At 40.0% G+C, this 21525-nt stretch overlaps 1 protein-coding gene across 1 annotated transcript in view; it reads left to right on the forward strand.

Moving 5' to 3' along the window:
* pdlim4 (PDZ and LIM domain 4) overlaps positions 1 to 21525 on the forward strand; it is a 59061-nt gene that overhangs the window by 18187 nt on the left and 19349 nt on the right. The window contains exon 3 of the mRNA XM_015961419.3: positions 11959 to 12040. Within this exon, the coding sequence (XP_015816905.3) occupies positions 11959 to 12040 (82 nt within the window). The remainder of the gene's footprint in view (positions 1 to 11958; positions 12041 to 21525) is intronic.

Consider the following 21525-nt stretch of genomic DNA (forward strand, 5'->3'; position numbering starts at 1 on the left):
TACTCAAGTAAGGGTAAAAAATAGTATCTGATTAGAAGGCTACTTGAGTACTGAGTATCATCTGATCTAATATTTTTAAATGATGACATCAAACAGACAAAACATAAGAAGTTATGGGCAAATATTAGTATTTTAAAGACTAAAGGGAAAAAATGTAAACAAATAAAAAACATAATTACAAAATAACACATTTTAGGCAAAATTTAGACACAAACTGAGGACAATATTTCCTGACATACAGGGTTTATTTAATGGTGTGAAAATGTATTACGTTTAAAAAAAATACCGCGATGATACCGAAACCCGTGGTAATTTTGGTCACAATAACCGTGAGGTTAAATTTTCACACCGTGACAACCCTAGTCACAGGGATAGTCTAACGAGTGAGAGAGAACTGTAACAGTATATTATAACAAACATTATTTTAGACATACAAGTTCATATATTTTATTTTGTTTTTAGTTTCACTTGTCATCTGCTTGTTTCTTTTTTTGAAAGATTAGAAGTTAGAAATCATTAAAATTATTTTAATTGATGTAATGTGGGCATCATCAGTCCTCCTTGCTGTTATTCCATTTTAATATTGTATATGTCTGGGTTAAGGCTTGCTTTTATTTTCTAGCTAATGATCTTTAAATCTTACATCAATAATTCATTTAAATTAGGTGGGCCAAGGCTACTGGTTGGAATGTGACCTTTCTGTTGTATATCAGTTGAATAATTACAGTGTAAACTGGCTTAATCTGCTAGACTGAAGGAGATTAAGACAAGACTGACGGATAGGCATGCACATTTGGCTTTAAATCACATTGCTAAATCGGGCTTGTACCATGCAGAAAATATAGAGGAACAGCATGCACACTATAGAAAAATGTGTTTCTAAATAATGCTTTGTTTAGTGACTTCTTAGTGCCAAATTATGATTAATGCAGATTTCCTCCTGGCAAGCCACCGTCTGGCCACGACCCACTGAAAGAGCTTTTTCTTAGGGTGGAATCTACGTTTGTCTTTTAAACTGTGTCTGTACACAATTGGACAGTGATAAGAAAATGGAGCATGGCAAGACCAATCTGCAGGGCAAATTCTTTAGCTAATGGCAAGTTTGTCTAAATTTCTAAGTTAGATTTCCCCTTCATTCTTCATTACACAAAGATAAAGTACATTTTCACTACAGGACTTCTGGGAAATTTCCGGGAAGGCGGAAGGTGAAAAAAAAATAAACTGGCTTTGTCCTTTCTGCTGTTTTGTCTGTACAAAATCTGCCCTTTTAGGACTTAGCCAAGACGTCAGCATATTAACCGTTTTGATATACAATTACGTCACTTATCAGGTGTCCACAGACATTAATTACAGTAAAAAAGTTTTTATCAAAATATCCAGTAAATTAATCCATTCAGGGGACAGGGAGAGCAGCTGTGTGAAATATAGAGCCGTTCAATGAACAGAAACAACACTGTTTTGTATGCCGCTCTGTAGGAGAACACAAAGCAACGTAAATTACGGGATTGTGGAAGGATTTCCACTGCAAATTTTGGCTTTGAGTTCTTAGAAACATCCATCCATCCATTTTCTTCTGCGTATCCGGAGTCGGGTCACGGGGACAGTAGCTTAAGTAGAGAGGCCCAGACTTCCCTCTCCCCAGCCACTTGGGCCAGCTCTTCCGTGGAAATCCCGAGGCGTTCCCTGGCCAGATGAGAGACATAGTCCCTCCAACATGTCCTGGGTCTACCTTTAGGCCTCCTCCCTGTTGGACGTGCGCAGAAAACCTCACCAGGGAGGCGTCCAGGAGGCATCCTGACCAGATGCCCGAGCCACCTCAACTGGCTCGTCTCGATGTGGAGGAGCAGTGACAGCGGACTACGAGCCCCTCCCAGATGACTGAACTTCTCACCCTATCTCTAAGGGAGAGTCCAGCCACTCTGAGGAGAAAACTCATTTTGGTCGCTTGTCTCGGCGATCTGGTTCTTTCCGTCACTACCCAAAGCTCATGACCACAGGTGAGGGTAGGAACGTAGATCGACCGGTAAATCAAGAGCTTCGCCTTCTGACTCAGCTCTCTCTTCACCACGACAGACCGGTACAATGCCCGCATCACTGCAGATGCAGCACCAATCCGCCTATCGATCTCATGCTCCAGCTTTCCCTCACTCGTGAGCAAGACGCCGAGATACTTAAATTCCTCCACTTGGGGCAGGACCTCGTCCCTAACCTGGATAAGGCATTCTACCCTTTTCTGAATCAAGACCATGGTCTCAGAATTAGAAGAGCTGATTCTCATCCCAGCTGCTTCATACTCGGCTGCGAACCGCTCCAGCGAAAGCCAGAGATCATGTTGAAGAAGAAGAAAATATCATTTCTATAGCGCCTCTCAAGATAAAAATCACGAGGCACTTCACAAAAACAAAAAATGTAAAAATATAAAAAAGATTTTAGAAAACGGTTAAAATACATATTTAAAATGAGCACAAAAAAATAGACAATTGTGATTAAAAAATGTTAAGAAAGAGAGTGAATAGGAAAGAGGGAAATCAGTGGATCCTGAGGAAGGTGGAATAGGTGGGGAGAGCAGAATAAAGAGAGTGGTGAAGAAGGTCATACAAAAGCCAGCTTGAACAAGTGAGTCTTCAGCTGCTTTTTGAAGGAGACCATTGAGTCCACTGATCTCAGGCTCAGGGGGAGAGGGTTCCAGAGTCTGGGGGCCACAGCAGCAAATAATCTGTCACCTTTGGTCTTTAGGTTGGTGCGCTGCACAACCAGTAGGCTTTGATCACTGGACCTCAGGGGCCTGCTGGGGGTGTAGGGACTAAGAAGATCACCAATGTAAGATGGTGCTTGTCCATGTAAGGCCCTATAGACCAGAACCAGGATCTTGAAATGAACCCTGAAGCTGACTAGCAGCCAATGAAGCTGGAGGAGAAGCGGGGTGATGTGGGTGTGTTTGGAGGACTTGGTCAGAAGCTGAGCACAAGCATTCTGAACCACCTGTAGACGGTTCAGGGAGGCTCTGCTCAGACACGTGAAAAGAGAGTTACAGTAGTCTAAGCGTGAGGAGATGAAGGTGTGGATAGAAGAAGGTGTTCTGATGAAGCCAACAGGACCACATATTCTGCAAAAAATCAGAGACCTGATTCTCAGGCCACCAAAACGGATGCCCTCAACACCTTGGCTGCACCTAGAAATCCTGTTCATAAAGGTTATGAACATAATCAGTGACAAATAGAAATAGCTATTTAAAAAATAAATAAAACTCTTGTGGGCCGTTTTGTAAGTACATAACCTAATGACGGTTCCTTTTAGTTACAAATATCCATTTAAAAAGGAAGGTTACAGAAGAGTAGTGTTACATAGCGACATTTAAAATAGTAAGACGGACATTAACTCAAGTTAGAATCAGTATTAGAATCTGATTGCGAAGTGATGTCATTTGCGTGTTTGGTGTTTCCTATGCCTAAAATGCAGTTTTAAAACTAAAATTACTGGCTGGTGTAAAATTATAAAGTCAGTTCAAAACATGATGAACCATATCTTAAAAAAACATACAGAGTAGTATTGAAAAAGCTGTTAAAAGACAACTTTTTTAAAGTAACTCATAATTTATTTGTGGCTAGGAATGCTTCCTTTCTGTTACTCTTGCAACTAAATCATTAGCTGTGCATGTGAAATCTTTTAATTTAATGCAACTATCACTTAAAAAATAAGATTTCACAATAGGCAAAGAATTATAAATGCACAGAATTTAAAGCTAAAATACAAACCCAAATGCTTTAGAATTATATTAAAATCTTGGAACGTTTTTCAAGGAATAGTGATTTGTGAATTGGTAGCCACATTCTAGAGTGTTTCCTGGATAGTACGTAGTGTTTGACCTCTGAGGTATTACTCATTCACAGATCGGTGTGTTATTCACACCAGGAGATGTGACACTAGGGACTCGGTTTACTGGAACTGCTTCTCACTCGTGGGCCCCTGAAATAAGTGAGGATTTTTAAATTGCAACCACTGATTCTGGAGTGAAATCAACTGGGAGTGACTAGAAGAAAACATGCTGACTCACTATAAAGTAATACTTTAGAGGACAGCTGTGCTCGGCCTTTAGTAAAAGACTATGTCATAAAATACTTCCAACAGTCTCAAGAAAAAGGAGACCTGTAATTTTGAGCAGCGGCTCATCGTCAAATATATGAGTCTGCACGTCTGCTGTGAACCAAAATTACAGTAGGCTGGATGCCTCTGAGCTCGAGGTCTTGTACAGCGCTAGAATGTTTCTTTGTATTTTCTTCTTATTTATAACTTTTATAACCCACTTCATTTTAAGATTTCTACTTCGGAGCCATTTTAATGGTGTTCAGCATCAGGGGATTTCTGGTTATTTATCCCAGGAAACTCATGAAAGCTGAAGGTGTAAAAGGCATCATAAAAATGGTCCGGCAACTCCGGTTGTTTAGTTTTTTTCTACATTCTATTGTAATATGTACACCATTCACTTTATTTTTGTGATTAACTTCTTTGTTTGTTTGAGACAGTTTATTTTTTTTTTTTTGGAACAATCATGGAAGTTGTCCTAAGTCTCTATCCCGCCTTCTTTTGCTCGTTATTCAACTTGTGCTGGTTTTGGATGAAAAACTGAGAAATCCATGTCAGTTGGAGTGTGTTGTTGGGGTAAAGGTTTTTCATTCTGGTAAACTAACATCATATTAGATATAAATATTGCTGACTATTGGGAGATATGCAAAATTTAAGTTGGAGTCACTCTGATGTTGTACTTGCAAGACTTTTATGACGTTTTCTATACATGGAGCAAATGGCAATTACAGGACAAATTGTATTCCAATTTAAATTATACATTTAAACAGTCTCATATCATTACTTTTTTACATAAATGTCTGAATTGTCTGTATTTTAAACTACATGTGTTGTTAGTTTCAAAAGCCTAACCAGGGACTAGGTCTAAGAATAAGCCCCTGGCTAGATGGCCTATGGACAGGAGAAAGGCTTCCATTACTTTATGGCTTGTCCATGACCAAATAAAATTGAGTTGAAATTGAAATTGTGACTGTCTCCGAAATTGTTGTTGCAGCTTAATGCTGCAATATTAAATCTACAGAACAAATGAGCTTTTAATCACAAACATGGTCACAGAACTCTCACCCCTCCCATCAGGTATCCCAAGCCCATGTCTGATACGGGAATAAGCATTTCCAGAGGAAACAAGGTAGTGCTAAACACAATTCAATTCAGTTCAAATTCAAAGATACTTTATTAATCCCAGAGGGAAATTAGAGAAGTTAGATAAGACAAGTTGCTGTTTTCTAGGTCCAAACGTCTTTTTTTGTTCGTAACTTCAAATGGTGGGTTTCTTTTTTGGGACTCTGGCTGTTTGTCCTAAAGTTGAAGTGGTAGCAGTCGGCTGTTTATCCTTCTCTAATATTATTTGAGCCACGAACCTCTCACATTAGTGGTGTTCTCTTGCAAAATGTGCAAGTGCACAATATGTGGAAAGCCCATGACCGGGTGGTCCAATCCTTGGTTACGGGCCGAGCTGTGCTATTGGCTGAGATTTATAGACAAACTCGAGAGAACCACGTCATTCATTATTTTTTAATCTCCACAATATATTTATAGCTATAGGGAGCCTAAGTCACTTCCGCATCATGGGTCCCCGGAAGAACGAAAAGATTAATGCAAGTCAACAGATCTAAAAACGTTCTTTTCTAATCCGCTTTGTTTTACGCCCTGGATCGCACATATGTTGTACTGCAGTTTAAATGAAAAGTAATGATGGGTGTTTCAACCACGCCACTCACGTACTTTGAGATTTATCAGCTTGTAAAAGTTAATAATTAGCATGACTGCAAACTAGAAATCAGCACATTCACGGACATCATATGAAATCCATGGCACAAAACAAGCAGAATTAGAAATTAGCGCTTTTAGCCTCATTGACTTGCATTCAGTTTTTCGTTCTTCTGGGGACCGATGATGCGGAAGTGGCTTAGGCTTCCTCTACTATGTTAGAATGTTGTTAAGAAGCAGGAAATACATGTTTTAAACCATCTTGTTTTGCAGATTTGCCACTGTAGCTCACAGTATTTCCTGATTGTCTCAATTTGACTCACAATAGTTGCTAAGCATTCTCAAAGCTATTTTCCTATTTCTCACACAATTCTGATTCATGGACAGGTTCCAGATGCCAATGATATCTCTGAGTTGATGTTGAAAGACAATTTTGCTTGCTAAAGATTTTAAGAGCTTTGAAGCATGACACACACACAGTCAAATGCATTTTTTTTTTACATTTGCTGATAGAATGTGAAATAGCCTGGTGAGATAAGATATTGGTGTCTAAGATGCATTTATATTGAACAGGTAACTGTTCAAATTATACTCTAATTGAACATTCTTAAGGCAAGTCCCTTTTTGTCTGAATATATAAAGATAATTTTAAACCCATTTTATGCATCATGTACAACTTCATATTGGGTCCTCTTTCGAGTTTTGCTGTACTTTTGTTTACCAAAGTGGTTCAGGTTGTACTCTGTGTTCCTCGCTACAAACCTCTATGTTCTTCTCTGTAATTGTTGAGGTTAAACATCATGATCCGTACAAAACACCTGCCATTAAAGATGGTGACATCAAAGGGGGGTGTGGCTTTGAAAGCTGGTTTTCATAGTCAGAAAGCAGGTTAATAAGAAGTGGAAGTCTAGTGATCCAAACCTTTGAAAAGTGATGCATTTCACATTTCTAATTCATGTTCATACTTTATTTAATACATTTTAGCTCAGCATTGAACCATTTGAAGTTCATTCATCAAGTTTTTCATGAGAATGTTTTGACGTGATATGGTGCACCACTTAGCACAGCCATAGTTTCATCACCTGAAAGCTACATTCTGCTTTCTGTCAGCTTTCACATCTGTTTGCCTTCCTCTTATGCTTTGTATTCATTTTGTGTGTTTTAAGATGTCTACATTTCATTTTCCATCAAACCTTTGTCCTGCTGAAGACCAGTCACCCTTTCTGCTGGTTCATGGACCTGCCTCATCTCACTTAGAAAGGAAAAATGACTCCCTCCTCACACGTGTAAATTCATAGTCATCTTTAAGGGCCTGGATAGAGACACGAGGTCCGTATTATAGTTAGTCATGTCTGCTTTGGCCTGTCTGTATATTCTCAGACCTTTGCATACATGAACCAGCTGTGGAGGACAGCCCCTCCTCACTTTTTCCATTCTCACTATTCTTTCTTCCTATTCTCCACAACCTATTTGTCCATGACCTCCACTTGTCCTGCTGCTGTTTCCATCTCAAAACCCCAAATCCCACCCCTTTAGACTCTTTGCATATCTTCTCTTCATCTTTTTTTCATACCTTCCATGGGGCTTTCACCTCTCAACAGTCCCTGTATTTTTTCTACAAAAAGTTTGTAAAAGAAACTTTTTTTTTCTTTGCTGAAAAAGACAGATGACGGTGGTTGGGATCTGTGCCTTTCCACCACAGGTCAGCCTGTTTGGAAAGAGTTATGCTGGGGAAATGAGTGAAATAAATGTAGATGTGTGTGTAAAAAGTTACTGTGAACAATCTTTGGTGCATATTAAGATTGATGGTTTGAAGTCTTAAACGTGCATATATGATGCAAAACCATATTTCGGAACAAGAGGGTCTTTACTTTTGTCATTACAGGGGTTTGGTTTCAAGAAAATCTAATTAATGCTTTATGAATCTATGAAAAAATGAATTTGCATTTCTGATTATAATTGGTCATTCTGAGTTTTTCATGCAGGCTGAACATGAAAACAGACTCCTACACCTATCTCCTGCATTAGCTTCTGAGAGAAACTAGACAGTTAAACGCTAGCATTTGAAAATCCTTATAGATCTATGTCACACTGTCGCTTACACTCATGGACTCACCCATCTTGACTCATGATGAAGATGGCTATTGTTGGTTTAGCGACCAGGAATAAGCAGAGAACGTCTCGGCTAGCAGAAGCAAGCTGTTAGCATTAGCAGAACTCCTCCAGGCATGTTATTTGTGGAGTTAAAACATCAGTCACTTTGCTGTTAGCCAATCAGAGGCAAGATGTCAAAATATCAGGAGAAAAGACTCCAAAACCTGTCGTCTGAAGCTCAACTCTGATCTGGCTCATTCCGTTTCTGTGCGAGCAGCAGAGGACGAGGTCGCCCTCTGCTGCTGGCATCCATATTCCATAAATGGAAGTGACGCCACGAACAGATGGCGGCTCTGACGAAGGCGGAAGTTTCGGCCGAAACATGTCAGCCAAAGGTAAAAAACCCCCATCAAATTACTACACTGTTGAAAAAGAAAAAGATGATAATGAACCAAAACACAGAAGGAACATTCAGTAGATATATGAATTAGTTGTTGTGGCTTTTGGAGTGTTTTTTTTTTTCTTTTAGACAGCTGTAGCTTGTTGGAAGAAAAAAAGGGATTGTGTAATAGGGAGCCAAAGTCCTAACCCTAACTCCTGTCGGCTCATTCCGGTCGGCTCATGGCAAGTGAATGATGCTAAAATATCTATTTTCTAATCTACTTTGTCTTATGCTCTGAATCACACGTGTGTTGTACTTTAGTTTAAATGTAAAGTAATGATATATGTTCTGACCATGCCCGTCTCATACTTTGAGATTTATCAGCTTATAAAAATTCGTAATAACTAGGACTACAAATCAGACGTCATATATATATGACATCGTCACAGAATCTCCTCTGCCCTAGTTGCTACTTACCTCATGGCAAGATTCATGGTGGTTCTGTCATCCTGAAGGAAGGATTCAAAGTTTGCTAAACTCACAGCCATTTTTCCTCTGCTCTTCTCCATGTCTGGTTAGGTGACGTCACTTTGGTGATGCACTTTTGTAGTCCTGGACATATTTTCATACAAATCTAAAGTTGCTTGGCTCCTGTTCAAAAATAAGTGCTTACTTGGCATCAGAATGTGTCTGTGAAATCCATGGCACATAACAAACGGGATTAGAAAATAGCTTTTAGAGCCCCATTGACATCCATTCATTTTTTTGTTCTTCGGAGGATCCATGGTCTGGAAGTAGATGGGAGTGACTTCGGACCCCAACACTAACTTTTGTAGAAAAGACAAGCTTGCTCAAAGCAGTTGTGGGGTAAACATTAGACAAACTCCCAAAAAGGTCTAACATAAAATGCACTTTTGCCAATTTTTTTGTTACAACATAGAAGACAATCCAAAAATATTATATAATATATATAATATGGTCCAGCAGACATTTAAATGCATTTTTTTTTATTTTTTACATATGAGTGAGAAGAAAATAAAACTTATTAGGCTGAAATCACAAGTGCTGATGTGCAGCAGCTGTTTTCCAAATGGACTTCATTTTTGAAGATTTCAACTGACAAGTATCTTCAGCCTGATGTCCTCAACTCAACAGTGAAACGCTGGAATTCCCAAACTGGACTCTTTGCTTTTATCCCCACACACCACTTCACGGAACCTTCGATCCACCTCTGAAAACCTCCTGGCTGTTCCTCGAACCAGACTAAAAACCAAAGGGGACAGGACCTTTCAGACTATTGCCCCCAGACTTTGGAACAGTCTGCCTTCAAAACTCTGCCTCTCCAAAACTGTAGAGGTTTTCAAAAAACATTTAAAACTCACCTTTTCATCCAGGCGTTCCCCCACTAAATATTCTGAAAGATGGCTTTGTTTTTGTTTATACGTTTACTTTGTTTTTCTCCTGATTTTGTTAACTATTTTGTCACTGCTATTGTTTTTATGATCTGTTTTTATCAGTTAGAGGTATTTGCCCTGATTTTACTCATGTTGTACAGCGCTTTGTGATTCATATCTGCGAAAGGCGCTTTATACATAAACTTTTACTTAATACTTACTTACTTAGTCACACTTTCCGTTCATTTGGTTGGACAATAAATTCCATGTTTCTGTCTTACTTAAATGTCGGATCAGACAGGCCACTTCAGGCTGAACTTTAACATTTTTCAATAGGCTGTTTGTGTGGTAACCATTGCGACCAAACAAACAGACAACAGGAAGGGTTTCTGTTTCTAAATGATGGAATCAACGGTAGGGAGGGAGCGTTTGTCCTACGCAGCTCTGTAACTGTTGCTCATTCACCAGACACTCGGCGCCTCATAAGAGCGTCCTTGATAGCAACACCTCCGTGGTCCATATCTGAAGCATTGCCTCAGCCTAGGCAGTGTCATGCCAGCTGCAGACCAATGACCTCAACTCTCCAGACAATGATTTACCCCCCTGTGGGGTAAACAGATGCGTTCATACACTCCATTATAACCGTTTCCTTGATACAGGATGTTGATGAAAAGACCGGAGAATGATGTGCATGCATATTATGGCTGTTCTTCACACGCCGTCCTTGTGTTACCCTTTAGGAAGTCAAATGCTTTCCTACTCCAAAGTCAACTCTGTGGCAACTAAAATGAATAAAGTAAAGAATTCCCCTTAAATCTTCCTTTGACATTTACATGTAACTGACAGCAGCAAAACCCTTCCAAGTGAGCTGTACGTCAATTACGATGTTTAATCTGGTGCAAGTTTTTGGTTTCAATAAGGAGTCCAGCTTTATGGTGTTAAAGGAAGACATGCATTATGTGAGCACTTGCTCATGTGTGCACCGTAGGCTCATTTAGCAGAGCTATAAGTAATGTTTATATTAGTGCTGCCATTTATTAAGTAGTGTGCTTTATTAAAAGTTTATGCAACTGGAGTCAATTACTTGGAATCCAAACAGAAGTGGAAAAGTCTTATATCAGTAGTTCAGTTATCTCAGCTTTTGAAAGCAGCCAGTGCCCCAGAATATAGCAGCTTGCTCAAAGGAGTTTTCCTCTTATGATATCTTTATCATAGCGTCTCTGAGAGGTTTAGGAAAAGTAGCTTTATCCTGGTTCCAAATGCAAAACTTGCCAAAAGTAAAAGTCAGCGTGCACTTTGAAGATTTACGGACATGTAAAAGTGCTAATTCTGCTTGTGGTCTTACCATACAAGGTCCCTGTCCACCTAGAACCCATTCACACATTAGCAGCCCCCTTACAGCAACACAACTTAAAGATCAAGTTCATTCATATTTTTATTACATTTGTAGTGGTCTCTAGTAGGAATGAATGCCTTATAAGTTGTACTCTGGGGGAAAAAAACTCAGATGCTCCTGTTTAAGGAAGTAGAAGTCAGCCGCTGGGGAAAGTGGCAGAGGATGACAGGATTTGGAGTCTTATTTCCTGATATTCAGACATCCTGCCTCTGGCTAGCAGCAATGCAAGTATACTACTGATTGTTTGCTTTGCAACTTCGATGGTTTATCTCCACAAATAACACAAATCTGGAGGAGTTCTGCTGTGTGTTGGAGTCACTAATGCTAACGGTTAGCTTCTACTAGCCGAGATGTTTTCTGCCATTTCCTGGACTCTACACCGAAAATAGCCTTCGCTGTCATGAGTCAAGATGGGTGAGTCCATGAACATTAGTGTTAATGACAGCATGACGGGGATCTGGCAGGCTTTTCAGTTCATCTATTTTCTATCAAAAGCTAATGCAGGAATGCATAAAAGGGGGAGAAACTGATTTGAGTCATTGAGAGATCATCAAAGTCTACCTACTCAGTATTCAATAGGTGGTCACAAAGTCACAGCTGTAAATGATTTGGTTTTTCTCATTGCTTGAAACAGTGAAATTATCATGTTTTTCCCAACTTACAGTACTTCTAAAAGCAATAAAATAAGTTTCTATTTTCACTTTTGCTTTGTTTCTTCATAGACATTCACCCTCAGTCAAAATCACACTTAATACTGAAGGCGTTCAGTGGAAAAACAGTCAGCACAAAATAAATCTGTCCTTCTTAGCAGAAACTAGAAGATGGTTTCGTGCTTGGGTGTTGGGTGATATTAATCATTTCAACTCTTTCTCTCTTCTCTCATGGGTATTGTCTTACAGACCAGCACCCGGGGAGCGAGTGTGGTCGCCAACACTTAGTGAGGATGGCAAGACAAGTCCTTACATGGAGCCTGACTCACAGGTAACTACTGTGTACTTTAGTTCTGCTAACATTATAGATGTTTCAGTTTGAAATTTACATGAAATTCATATGCTGTCAAGTCTCTGCAATATTGAATTCACGTGTGGAGTTTCACCTTTATAAATATGGTCAGAGTTTGGTAAGAAACTACTCTTAACATTACCCACCTGCCAGCAGTGAATGGAAAGAATTTGTTGTGGCTCTAGTGCAGCATTTTTATAGACTCCTTGTCTCTGAGTGACTAGAATTAGCAATAAATGTTGGTTTATGGTACATAAGTCGACGATAACAGCCAGTGAAAATACAGTTGTCCCAAATGCCAAACATAACATCTAGAAGATATTACAGCTTTAAAAATGTAGAAACTCTAAATCAGTGTACAGGAGATACTAATTATTCCCTTTTGTAGCCTTTCATGTCAGCGACAAGAGAATAAGTCTCTTCTGAGCTCAGAACTGTGACCCTTGGTAGCTGATATGCTCAAGTATTTCCCATTTGTTTATACTGTAAACAGAAACCATGGAAACAGGCACAAAAACTCAATCTGCAAGTTGCATGTACACTCTCATAAATCTGATTATGAATGAGAGAATGCATCCCACTGTTCAATGAAATGGTGTTGAAATAGTGTCTTGATTGTTCTCCAAACATATAAGCTGCCAAAAGGATATTCAAGGCATGATGAACTCTAGTAGATGATCTTTTCCAAGTTTTCCCAGTTCTGGCAGGCCAGAGTGCTTCTGAGCGCATGGAGAATAAAAAGACGTGTGTTGTGTGTTCACACTCACATTTGCTGGGAGTATGGAGACTGTAGGATGAAATCAAACAAAGAGCATGCTTTGTCTTGTTTGACATGTTCATTTGTTAAAAGAAGTTGGATTGAAAAGGTGGATTCAGTGGTTGAAACATTTTAACTCCGTATTTCCTTTGAAGTGCAAAGAAAGCAGAGATGTAGTTAAATCGGTCTGCACATGTCAAAGAAAGCCTAATGTCTTACAAGGAAGTTGTGTGATGATCTAAACCTGAAAAGGCAAAAAGAAGAGGTACAAGGAATTTCCTCTTAAACAGGCAAGGGCGTACGTTGAGAAACAAAGATTTATTCATTACTTGACAGTTTCAGATTCTTCCTTAAAGCCTTCTTCAAGGCTACCATCTGTTGGGGCAATGACGATTTGTACAGTGAGGCAAAAAAGTATTTAGTCAGCCACCGATTGTGCAAGTTCTCCTACTTAAAATGATGACAGAGGTCAGTAATTTTCATCATAGGTACACTTAAACTGTGAGAGACAGATTGTGAAAAAAAAATCCATGAATTCACATGGCAGAATTTTTAAAGAATTTATTTGTAAATCGGGGTGGAAAATAAGTATTTGGTCAATAACAAATTCAACTCAAGACTTTGTAACATAACCCTTGTTGGCAATAACAGAGGTCAAACGATTATTATAGGTCTTTACCAGGTTTGCACACACAGTGGCTGGTATTTTGGCCTATTCCTCCATGCAGATCTTCTCGAGAGCAGTGATGTTTTGGGGCTGTCGCCGAGCAACATGGACTTTCAACTCCCTCCACAGATTTTCTATGGGGTTGAGGTCTGGAGACTGGCTAGGCCACTCCAGGACTTTCAAATGCTTCTTACGGAGCCACTCCTTTGTTGCCGGGGCGGTGTGTTTGGGATCATTGTCGTGTTGGAAGACCCAGCCATGTTTCATCTTCAAAGCTCTCACTGATGGAAGGAGGTTTTGGCTCAGAATCTCACGATACATGGCCCCATTCATTCTGTCCTTAACACGGATCAGTTGTCCTGTCCCCTTAGCAGAAAAACAGCCCCAAAGCGTGATGTTCCCACCCCCATGCTTCACAGTAGGTATGGTGTTCTTGGGATGCAACTCAGTATTCTTCTTCCTCCAAACACGACGAGTTGAGTTTATACCAAAAGTTCTACTTTGGTTTCATCTGACCACATGACATTCTCCCAATCCTCTGCTGTATCATCCATGTGCTCTCTGGCAAACTTCAGACGGGCCTGGACATGTACTGGCTTCAGCAGCGGAACACGTCTGGCACTGCAGGATTTGATTCCCTGCCGTTGTAGTGTGTTACTGATAGTGACCTTTGTTACTGTGGTCCCAGCTCTCTGCAGGTCATTCACCAGGTCCCCCCGTGTGGTTCTGGGATTCTTGCTCACCGTTCTCATGATCATTTTGACCCCACGGGATGAGATCTTGCGTGGAGCCCCAGATCGAGGGAGATTATCAGTGGTCTTGTATGTCTTCCATTTTCTGATAATTGCTCCCACAGTTGATTTTTTCACACCAAGCTGCTTGCCTATTGTAGATTCACTCTTCCCAGTCTGGTGCAGGTTTACAATTCTTTTCCTGGTGTCCTTCGAAAGCTCTTTGGTCTTGGCCATAGTGGAGTTTGAAGTCTGACTGTTTGAGGCTGTGGACAGGTGTCTTTTATACAGATAATGTGTTTAAACAGGTGTCATTAATACAGGTAACGAGTGGAGGACAGAAAAGCTCCTTAAAGAAGACGTTACAGGTCTGTGAGAGCCAGAGATTTTCCTTGTTTGAAGTGACCAAATACTTATTTTCCACCCTGATTTACAAATAAATTATTTAAAAATCCTGCCATGTGAATTCATGGATTTTTTTTCACATTCTGTCTCTCACAGTTGAAGTGTACCTATGATGAAAATTACTGACCTCTGTCATCATTTTAAGTGGGAGAACTTGCACAATCGGTGGCTGACTAAATACTTATAGCGACAAATAGCGTGTACAGTTCGTGCTGCAGCGCGCTCTTCCGATTAAAGCTTCTAACGACTGTCAACACCTCGATGCTAAGTCAAGCTAACGGGATGGCTACGGGGATCAATCGGCAACCGGGGGAAGCTGAGCTTCCGGGAGAAAATCTCCAGTTACACAAGAAAGTACACAGTGGTCACGAATCCACTCAGAAAAGACATAAAATACAGTACAGTACATGCATATACCTTATAAATGACAGCAGGAACAAAACCTGTGCTATTGAAACAGTCCAATATGGCAGCTAGAGCTAGTGATGAGTCAGCTTTAGGTGAAAGAGTTGAAGATCGTCTCGTTTCTCACCAAGAACATCAACTTTTGATTAATTTTTAGTATTTAATTAAAAATGATCTTAGAATCAATACGAAGTGTCACAGTGTACAAATAACTGGCAATGGCTCACCAAATATGTAGAGAAGATGTTCTCACATTTAATTAGAAACCATAGAATGTGAAATATCATAAAATATGAAATATCACCTTAATGGATCTTTGAGTTAATTCAATCAGAAAATCAGATCGTTTTATTGCAGGGATTGAGCAACACTTTGTATCAACTTCAAGGAAGAGAGAGGGTCAGGTTTAAAAAGTTAAAAGATTTATTTCTAAACAATTTGAACAAGACTAACTTTAAACACTATGTGTATGATGTAACTAAGGTGGAGTAAGACTGAGGATGGTGTGTCTGTGAAATATGTTCAGAACCAGCAAATCCGGAGAGACTATTAGTTCTGAGTGGGAGTGAATAAGTGTTTCGCTCTAAGCTTTGGTTTGGAGATTATAGCACACATTGAGACGCCATCTGTCAGTTTACTTACCCCAACGGAAGTCCCCGTTTAGATCCGGAATGTCAGGGGTCCAGCTTGGACCCTCTTGGAACCGACGCCTGTAGATATGCAGTGGTTGCCGACCCTTCCAGTCTTGAGTTACTCCCAGGTCATCAGCGAGACCCTGAAGGGGTCGTGATGGTGCAGCTTTTATTTTGAAGGAACCGTTGCAGCAGGTGGAACATGCAACAGATTTAATCCAGCTTGTTGTTAGGTTCTTTCGGCTTTAAGAGGAAAGTTACGGATTGGCCACTCCGATAACTTCTCTAAAACGCTTGGAACTCAAGTTAAGATGAGGTGGGGCATAGTTTTATAATATGGATGTTTTGATTTACTGTGAAATCAGAATTTGACAGGAAAAAAAGGGGATTTAACAAACACCAACAAAACCACGCCTCGTGTCAGATCTGGAAGGTTCGGATTGGATCAGAAAAAAGAAATGTGTCATGTGACTTTAGCATTACGTGTAATCAGTCTAGGGTCTAGTTTAAAGTTCTATTACTTATTAAAATACTATCATAGGATTATAATATCAAGTAATTAATGTTCTCATTTCACAGATTGATTGAACATTGAGCTTCACATGATTATTTGGACTAACAAAGTTATTTGATTATTATTTAAAGAGAAAGAGTTCTTCGTCTTCTTTCTTCTTTCTTGTGCTGTCCGAGGAAGTAACAGTTTAGATAAGAGAACAGGGCATGAGTGGCCTCTGCCCATAACTTGGAGGCTTGTGTCAGAAACGTATGGTTTTGCTTGGGCAGAGCAAATAGAGCAGGGCCTTTAGGTCAGAAATGGATCATTCATCACGCCACAGCACCTTCTTCTACAACCCCCCAAGGAGCTTTACAACACAGCCATTCACCCACGCACACACACTCATGGTGGTGAGCTACAAAGTATCCACAACTGCCCAGTGGTACACTGACGCAGCGAGGCTGCAGAACACCAGTCCCTCTAACCACCACCAGCAGGCAAGGTGGGTTAAGTGTCTTGCTCAAGGACACAATGACTGTGATAGACTGAGCTGGGCTCACACCTGCAGCCTTCGGATTACGGGGCAGACATTTAAAGCTGCAATGGCAAATTTGGAAAACAAACGAGCTCCAATTTATTACATCCCAGGTTGTTTAGGTAACCTGGAGTAGACTCTGTCGCCGATTATACATAATAGACAGAATACCTACAGTCACATCTGTTGTTTTCTGCCTCCTTTTTACTGGCTAGCTATTCAGACCATTCTAAGCCACTTTCAAGGACATAAGTATCTCAATAGAGAGCTATTTTTTTCTATTAAAAATGTCACAAAAGCAATACTCCCAACATTATTCAGTTCTTGTTTTTAACACTATTTCTTTTCGAATTTCTGCATCACTAGGCATCATAAATAGGAAAATAGTACCACCAAAATGCAGGGATATCACCAGAAAAGTTATAAACTACAAGGAGTCCCAAACAGGATTTACAAGTATTGTGCACAAATGTAATTACACTTTTTCTACTTTTCTTTTTTTTCAAGTGGGGAAACAAACGTGCTTCCTAACTTAGGCAAATGGATTAGTTTTTAATAGTCCACTGATGTAATAAAGCAGTTCATAAAGATTTTATCCCAGAACTGCTTTTTTACAGGGATGCACTGCCAAAACATTTCAGAATTTACAATACAGAAAATAATCAATGGATCAGTTGAGCAAATGACTGGGATCTAAATGCGTAGGCACACACTGTATGTTTTAACATTTAAGTTAAAATCTGAGTTAATTTTGGTCTGTGGCTTACCCAAGTAAACACCAAAGCAGAGTCTTGTCATTAAGAGTTTATACAAACACAGACGAGGATGACAGAAGGGCCTTACGTGTTGGTAATACGAGAGTAGTCAAACTTTCCTCCTCTGATTTTCCTCTTTGCCTTTTTCTGTATGCCTAACATCTTATCCATCATTTCCTTTCTCTGTTGCTGAAGTTTAAAAATGCTCTCTAGTGTCTCATTTAATGAAGAAAACCCTGGCAGTTGGAAACCACCAAGACGGGGCTACTTTAGTGTCACGCTCAGGTGGATTCATCTTTGCTCGAACAGAGGAAATGAATGTGACCCCAGGGAGCAGACAAGACCAGAGTGCTCTCTTTCTTTGCCTCCTGTTGTATTCTGACACAGCTTGAGCACATCACAATGCTGATCGTTCCCGAGACTAAATGGATTTAATTTATATGCCACGTTTGTGGTCACATTGATGAAACTATGTGATGTAGGGAAAGTGACCCACGTTGTGTCTAGTGATTAACTTGGTTGAGAAACATCACCAAAAATGTTGTCAAATTGATGAGACTGGGAACGCAGTGAAAGATGGTGCCTGCAAAGAGTTGTATTATTGAAATCTCAATTTTATGATGTCACCTGACCTAAAACATTTAATTGAAACTCCATACTTTTGCTGGCAAGATAACAAATAAATCTTCAGACACGTTAGATTACCAAAAGCCCTCCACCACTAAAGACACCCATTGTATTCTATATTTAGCGTGCCTTGTTTTACATTTTGGAAATTCCAGCCTTACTTGGTGTGAATTTGCTTGCAAGCAGGAAGTGACACATGGAAGAGATGTGGTGTTTCCTTTCACCTTGGGAACTTGGGAGATTCTCATAAATGTCTGAGAGGAAATCCTTTAGTTTTGGCTAAACACCAAGCTGGAGTATCAGTTTTTAGAGGGTTGCTTTTACTGAAGGGAGGGAATTCAATGGAACTGTTGGGTGTTTTTCCAAGGAACTGAACTCACATCTTGGCAAGGCTGTCCACAGGCCACCGGATGTCATATGCAACTTCCTAAAATAGAAATAATTGTTATACAGTGAGATGGCAGATATGAGGTAATGATAAGGGTCCTAACTAGACCAGCATAAATCACATATATAGCTTTGAAGACCTGATTTCTAACTTTAATATGGTCCTATCAAATCATATCATATCATATGCCTATCAATGGGCAATCAGGCGGGGTACACCCTGGACAGAGAGCCAGTCCATCGCAGGGCAACACAGAGACACACAGGACAAACAATCATGCACACACACACACACTCACACCTAAGGACAATTTAGATAGACCAATTTACCTAACAGTCATGTTTTGGGACTGTGGGAGGAAGCTGGAGTACCCGGAGAGAACCCACGCATGCACAGGGAGAACATGCAAACTCCATTCGGAAAGATCCCAGGCCGGGAATCGAACCCAGGACCTTCTTGCTGCAAGGCGACAGCTCTAACCACTGCGCAGCTTAAGAAGGGAATATTTTCTCCATAACTCATTCAACATTAGACAGCTTTGCATTCTATGTATTAAATAATTAAAGCTGCAATAGCAAATCTACATATCAAGCTAGCTTTTAAACCCAAACTCACCCCTCCCCATCAGCTATTATCCTTTTAGGCCACGCCCTCCTAATACCAAAACCCACATTGCCACAGTAAACAAGGGAATGTAAAACACCAGTTGCCATTTTCTACACCGAAAAATCTTTTGTTGTCCGTGATTTCAAATAGTGTTCTGAATGCAAACATAGTCACAGAACACTCACTCCTACCCCCATGTAACATCCCTGGATCCGCATCCACCGGAACCAGAAACCCACTGTGTCAGAGGATACGAAAGTGCGCTAAACACCAGTCGCCATTTCTAGGTAGAAAAATCTTTTGTTCTCTGGGACTTTAAATGGTGTGTTTCCTTTTGGGACTCTGGTTTGTCCCAAAGTTGAAGTGGTAGCAGCTGATATTACTGAGCGAAGAACCTCTCACACTGGTGGTGTTCTGTTGGTAAATGAGAGAGTGGAGGACCAAGGTAAACGGGGATGTGCAGTGGTTTCGTGAGACCGACAACCGGATGGTCCAATCATTGGTTTCAGACTGAACTGTGTGAGGTTTATAAACAAATGCAAGAGAGCCACTTCATTGTTGTTTGTTCATCTCCACAACCTATTGGTGGTCGGAGGGACCGGTGGCGCCAGTGTTCGGCAGCCTCGCCTCTGTCAGTGCGCCCCAGGGCAGCTGTGGCTACATTGTAGCTCATCCCCACCAGTGTGTGAATGTGTGTGTGAATGGGTGAATGACTGATTGTGTTGTAAAGCGCCTTGGGGGGTTCCAGGACTCTAGAAGGCGCTATATCAAATACAGGCCATTTACCATTTACAACCTATTTACAGCTCCACTATGTTAGAACATTGTTCAGATGCATAAAAACAATGTTTCAAGCTAGCTTGTTTTGAGATTTGCCATTGTAGCTTGAACTGTGGCTGAACCATTTAATTTATTAATTAACAAAAATAATAATAATAACTTCACAAATGCACACTGAACAGTTTTGAATGCCCTGCATGGAAATCATAGTTTCAATGAGAAATTATCTGATTCGTGAATCTATATTTTATTTGACAACTGCTCTTTGTCATTTGTTTATTAAGAGCATTAATGTGCCATCAGTTACTGACAATTCAGATGTTTTAAATTCCTTCCCTCCAGATGCACAGTGGCAGCTACCAGTTAAAGGTAAAGCCCTACAGCTAACGTTGAAGCCAAACAGCATTGTATTGGCTCACAGACAGTGCCTTAATGTCACTCAAGGCAACTAACCCATCATTATAGTGATATCTAATGTGGTCTAGCGCTATGGTCCTGTGGAAAGAATGAGGCCTCAGTGTGGAGGCTGAAAGGTTTGGATTGCATGTCACTGGAAGCTTCCAGTTTCGGCCCGGGAGCTGGCAGCTGAAAGCAAATTCTCCAAGCTAACATTAATAGGAGCTGACAGCTAAAGTCCTTGCATGACTTACAGGCTATAATTTATTTTCTGCTCTGAACTGTTATACTTTTTAAACAAAAAAAGTGTGTGCATGGTAAACATTTATTTTATGAATGGCTATCTTGTTCCTGCAATTAAAGAAGCAGTTAACCTTAAAAAATGAAAAAGTCCAAAGTTATAAAAGCTGCGTGTTTAGATGGGTGAGGGTGGATTTGCATTTTAACAATAAAGTTAAGGCTAAGTTCAGCAGAGTGGCGAGGTTATTCTGGGTCCTTACAGCTCTTAAAAAATCTTCACTGAAACCCTTTTAGATCACACACCTTGCTTTAGTGTTTTTGTTTTCACTAATTAAGACAGTAATCCTCAGAAATGTCCAAGTCTGTTACACTATTTTTCTAATGAATCATTTCCTGCTTTCCTTGGCTGAATGCAGCATTGATGAACCAAAAGCTCCCTCTTGTTCACAGCTCAGAGTCTGCACCTGTTCAGGCCTTGTCAGACAAACATGAGATAGAAATGTGCAACTATTCAATTTAAAGATTTACATACTAGTCAGACTTTACTTTGGGTTCTCTCCGTATACTCTTTTTGGAACACTGATGTTGGGTCCTGATCAGTGTTGCCACAGTTACCTTGAAATAGTAATCTGATTACTGACTATTAAATAATCCTTCCTAGATTCACTCAGTTACTTTACTGATTATGTTAAAAGTCACAAAGTTAAATTAGAATTAACTTCATTATTTTCAGCAAATGACAATAATTAAACCCATATCCTCAACACAATAACCAGTTTTGCTAAGCCAATGCAATGTGCGGTGTATTGGGCTGAACGCTAGCATTCAGCATGAGCAAACACATTGAACCCCAAGATTACCTTAAGCCACATTGTTGAAAAGCCTAATGACAATGGTCTCCCATTCCTCAGAACTATTCGTGGTGCAAACTTAACACCAACCAAAAATAGCACCACCGGAACACTGACCAAGAGACAATAACCTTCACAACCCTAGCAGTAAAACCCCAACAAAACACCTGAAAACAGACCAAAACTACTGAAA

The sequence above is a fragment of the Nothobranchius furzeri genome, chromosome 10 (assembly GCF_043380555.1).
Source record: "Nothobranchius furzeri strain GRZ-AD chromosome 10, NfurGRZ-RIMD1, whole genome shotgun sequence".
NCBI classification, from domain to species: domain Eukaryota; kingdom Metazoa; phylum Chordata; class Actinopteri; order Cyprinodontiformes; family Nothobranchiidae; genus Nothobranchius; species Nothobranchius furzeri.